General features: G+C 40.8%; 1 protein-coding gene across 2 annotated transcripts in view; it reads right to left on the bottom strand.

The window, feature by feature from the left end:
• CUL3 (cullin 3) overlaps window positions 1–5323 on the bottom strand; it is a 65225-nt gene that overhangs the window by 8345 nt on the left and 51557 nt on the right. For both annotated transcript variants that reach the window (XM_006020746.3, XM_025200414.1), the window contains 3 exons: window positions 3426–3550; window positions 2986–3082; window positions 1538–1672 (listed from right to left, as the gene is read on the bottom strand). In XM_006020746.3, the coding sequence (XP_006020808.1) occupies window positions 1538–1672; window positions 2986–3082; window positions 3426–3550 (357 nt within the window). The remainder of the gene's footprint in view (window positions 1–1537; window positions 1673–2985; window positions 3083–3425; window positions 3551–5323) is intronic.

The raw sequence follows: 5323 nt of genomic DNA, 5'->3' as shown, positions 1-5323 counted from the left end.
CGGACTGCCCCCTCCAGGCAAACCCCAGATGAGGTCTGGGGCCAGGGAGGGGGGTTACACACCCCTTTCCCTGCTCAAACTTACTGTTCACTGCAACTCTGGACTACAAATCCCAGAGGCTCCTGGAAGCAGGAAGATGAAGCGATGAACAACCCTGCAGAGTCCTGCTGCTATAAATCTGGACTGGGGGCAGTAGGAAGAGGAAGTGAACAAATACACAGCCAGAAAGCCATGCTCTAGTGCCCCTGGCTTTTGGCCTGAGCCTCTGCAAGCATGTGGCTGCATTTCCAAAGTCAAAGGTAAATAAATGTCTGTTCACTTCCATTTAATCTGTGCATCTTAAACTAACCTGCAAACATTGAATTGATTCAGTCTCAGGCTTCTGACTGTCTATACTTAGCCATAATGTTAAGCTAACTGTGCTGTTCTATACAATTCCCTGTTTCCTAAGTTGTATTTCACTCATTTCAATTAAATGATTTTAAAAACTTTCTGCAACACATCTAAAAGCATAACATTCTATAACTATCTATATCCATTATTTATAGATGACCGAAAAAATTGTAAATGTTAGCATCACGCATATAGATATCAGCTGCATGCTTCGCAAAATTTTCTTGAAATATGTTAATGTGGATCAGAGTGCATTTAATTCCCTGCTGATAACCAAAAAGTCCCCCTCACTATCTTTAAATGTGTAACTGGTACTTGGCAGACAAGGTTCCTTGGGTGAATCTGCTATCTTTTATTAGACCAACCCAAATAGTTGGAGAATAGTTATTAAGCAAGCTTTCGACTTCAAAAACCCTTCGTCAGGCTAAGGAAGTTTCAGTAGTTGGTGTGTGCTCTTCCTGGATAGAAACTGGTACTTGTTCACTTGTATTGTAATTTAAGTACAATATAACCTCTTAAATCTGGATATCAAAAATCTGGAATTTTCAAAAATCCAGCACAATGGGGAGTAGCAGTGGCCAGTCCTGGAGCAGTGGCGAGGGAAACTTGCACGTGGTGGCTGCCACCATCCTCCATCACCCTGCGTTGCTGCTCCGCAGCAGCCACTACTGCCTCTGCCCTACCCGGCCCTGCCACTGCTCTGGTTTAAAAAAATGCAGAATTTTCAAATTTATGGCAGGCAGGTGCTCAGTCCTGAGCATATCGGATTTATGAGGTTATACTGTATAACCACTAGTTTGTTTCTATCCCATTTGTTTTTCAAGTTTCAGTCTGCCATGCAATTTTAACGCTAAATTACGATCATCTAAATTTTGTCTCAAAAATAAATCTTAAAGCAGCGGTAGTCAGTATTATTTGAAGAAACTAAAGTGAAGTGCACCTTAAACTGTAATACTTGCATGGTAAGCTTTGTTACATACTTAAACTTAATGCCTCAAGACAGCACCTGAACAACATACCAATGAGATGTCTACACCATAAGGTCTAGATGGGAAAACATGACCTCTTGACAAAACTGACATCTGTTTGCAAGGGTCAGTTTAATAATTATTTAAAGCTTGCTTAAAAAAACCACACTTCTTACCTCAAACGTGTATTTTTCTCTGTTGTTAAAGAGCATTAGTATCGTCATCTGGAAAGTGGAAACTTGCAGTATGTGTTTCCGTGTGTTTGAGCCAGTTACTTGGGCACCTCCTACACCAACCTCAGAGCCGTCTTCCTGTTTTAATTTAAAAAATTATAAAATTACTTATAGGAATCTAACTGGACCTCCTAAATCAGCTGTCCATTAAACGGAAGACTCTGCTTATGAGTATTAACTACAACATTTTTAAATACGTACAATTATCAGAGTGGTATATGCTAGGTGTTTCCTTTGCCAACCCTCTCCAAGGCTCTTTCAGCGTCCTAACTTCCCACCTTCCCCCACATTTGTCGTTAGTGCTGCACCTGAGCTACCTGCCCATTGCTCCAGTGACACCAGGCCCAAGCCTCTTATTAATCCCTTTTGAGGGAATCCCATAAATCAGGCTTGTTTTGCAGCTATGCTTGAATGTCCTCTTTGTCTCTATGCGTCATGCAATCTCTTTTTTCCACCTCAGTGGTACTCAGCAGGCTGGGTGGGCATTGCCTGGTTCATCCACAGCTTGATCCAGCCAGTAGTCAAAATCTAGCGCCCAGGGAAGGTGCAGTGGGGCCCCATCCAGCCATGTGAAGGGATCATGACCTGGCTCTGATCCAGCCGTGCGGAGGCAGGGGGCATGGCCCAGCCACACAGGAGGAAGGGGGCATGGCACAGCTCCAAACTAGTTATGCAGGGGAAGGGGGCATGGCCCAGCCCCAATCCAGCTATGCAGGAGGAAGGAGCATGGTCCAGCTCTGACCTGCTGCCCGGAGCTTGGGCATCTGGAAGCCGGGGAGGGTGGGAGTATTAAATGCCATCACTCCCCCACTGCCAAATTTCCCAACCTGTGAGAAGCCCCACAGGCCACATGACATGGCTCTGTGGGCTGCATCTGGCCCACAGGCTGGAGGTTAAGCACCCTTGGCTCTAATTTAAGATTAGCTTTCCAGTACTGATCTCTTCAGCGCATGCTACATTTGTTTCTCATGCATATCAGATTGAGATTTCATAAATTCAGCAAATATTATAAGTTAGTGGCACTCTGTATGTGAAACTAGAACAGGTTTGGCTTTAAAATATATGTAAGATTAACTACAATGAAATAACCCTGGAAAAACAACCTGATTTCACTATGAACAGATTCACAGTTTAAATTTAACACATATTTGGAATGTTACTTGTGACAACATGTTCATCACCATTCTATGTTATAGAAAAGCTAGCAAGTTGGATAGTTTCAAATTTGATTCTAGCTTCCAGAACATAAGCATTATATGTATATTCCAAATTGCTGTCAGGGATAGAATTGGTTGTAGAAGGAATGGAGCATATCTAACATTGCAAAACTTGCCAAAAGCCTACAAGTATACAGTGTTTTATGTTAACACTTGTACAATCTTGAAGTTTACCTTTTTAACAGGGCCATAGAAAGTGGCATTGAGATCTGCAGAACCCATATGATGCTGAAGCGTCAGTTGTCGACCGCTATGTTTAGCTAAATAAAATCTACAATACAAATAAAATGGAATTTGTGAAATTAAAATGGAAAGAAGTTACATTTTTATACCTTGTATATTACCCGGAGTTGTCCCAAAGCATTTCAGGTAACTACTGAGAACATTCCTAGCCTTTCAGGATGAAATATACTAAGTGTAATTTATAGGTTACTCTTAAAAGCATTAAATTAAATTTAACTGGAAGTCTCATTTGAAACAAAAAAGACAGGCAATAAGCAGTCAGTTTTCTAACTTTCTAGCTTTTAAAATATAGTTTTAAAATTCTTGTAACTACCTTATCAAAAACATTTATTTTACAAGACAGAGTACCAAATGCCTAATTTAACACGTACCTTCTAAATATTTCAAAAGCATGTCTGGGGGCTGGCGGGATGTTACACTTTGGTGTGGCTGACTGGGTAGGCCAGTAACCTGTTGTGAGAACCCTCACTGTGAGATCAACACCACCTAATGAAACCTGCAGAGTAATTGGAAGAAGGAGTGCACAATTTAAAAACAAAAGTTTTGCATCCTTGTTCATTGTTATAATTAGTCATTCACTTTCCATAAGCTAAGGATACGATACACTTGCCATACTTTCCAAGAAGAGCAAATTAAGTCATCACTGTTGGTGAAGGAGCCAAAAAAATCAGAAGAACAGCCAGAAAGAACTCACATTGTTCCCATCTGGCATTTAGGACTGTACAGAATTTGACAATGTAAAGTAACAGGCAAAAGCAAATATTTGTGATGATAAACAGAAATTCTGAAATTCACATCACCTCACAGCCAAATCTGTCATTTATGACCTCCTACTGTTACTTTGTTTTTAAAACCGTTGACTATCTAGAAGAAAGCAGGTGGCTAACCATATGAATTAAAACCAAAAAAGTTATGTACTTGCCCTATGGCACAATCTGATAAGAAAATTTCACAGCATCTGATGAAGTGAGCTCAGGCTCATGAAACCTCAAGCTGATTTGGTTAGTCTATACAGTGCAAATATACCCTGCCTTCTGCCTAAATAAATAGCTTGCTATTTAACACAGGGAGTTAACAAGAGTGAGTTAACTCATACCTTTCCTTTTCTCAAGTTTTAAAAAAGAAAACCATTTACCTTACCATATATTTTACTTTAATTTTGCATCAAGAAATGGTTTCTCTCAAGTTGGAGAAAATAATCGGCTTAAATTCTTGTTCTAAAATAAATGAACTTAACTTTGGTATTTGCACAGGTTGAAAACACTTAAAATGAAGTTCTGAGTTAAATTGTTTCATCAGTAGGTGGCACACAACTATTTGCAATCAAGGTGTACTTGTTAGCTACAGTCAACTAAATTTAACTGCATTAAACTTGTAAGTAAAAGTATAGGAAAATGAATGTGGGCTTATAATTAATACTTTCAAAGAACATGCATCACAGGCAGGTACTGTTCTCTCTAAAACAAAGTGTAATTAAACGCTTCTAGATTCTTACATACTACAAGAAAACCTAAGATAAAGGAATAGATAGAGCACATTAGATTAAAAAGCCATAAATGTCATGGAAATGAAACTGACTCTTTCAAAGTTAAATAGCAGGACAGCCTCCCTGAACAGCATTAAAAATGTAATTTTTATATTACAAAAGTACAGTAAAAGTTCTGTTAACCAGCATCTTATAAGCCAGCATGCTCAATTAACAGGCATGCCGGCTTGTAAGATAAAGTGAAACCGGAAGTGCCTACCGTGGCACTTCTGGTTTCTCCGAGCCCCGACAGGCTGGGACAAAGCAGCCTGTGCTGATGAGCCCCCATGGCCCGGGGCCATAACAGGCTGTGCGGGGTCTGCCTCCATATCCCGCGGGGCCCACAGGGGGGCCAACTGGCCAGGAGGTCGGCCACCTCTAGTTGGGTCCAAGGTGCTAGCTCTGAGCAGGCAGGGTCCTGCCACTGGCCTCCCTAGCATGAATTCTGGTGTTCCCTGTTTGAATGCTGATAAAAAAAATCTCAAAATCACTCTGTAAATTACCCTGAAATCCACGTTCCTCCACAATTGAAACAAAAGACCACTCTATATATAGAGAGAGAGAGTCAGAGATCAGTTGGGCAATGTTTTATTGATATATCTATAGCGTTAAAGCAAATTTGAAGCCTACCACTGTCTCTATCATCATAATAAAGTCGATTCTAAATATTTATACATTTTGCTGCCTCCCACCCCCTCAACAGGGCCCACATGCCCCACCCCCGCTTGCTCCCTCAGCCCCCTG

The sequence above is a fragment of the Alligator sinensis genome, unplaced genomic scaffold (genome assembly GCF_000455745.1).
Source record: "Alligator sinensis unplaced genomic scaffold, ASM45574v1 scaffold596_1, whole genome shotgun sequence".
NCBI lineage: Eukaryota > Metazoa > Chordata > Crocodylia > Alligatoridae > Alligator > Alligator sinensis.
This window is presented reverse-complemented; position numbering and strand designations above follow the sequence as displayed.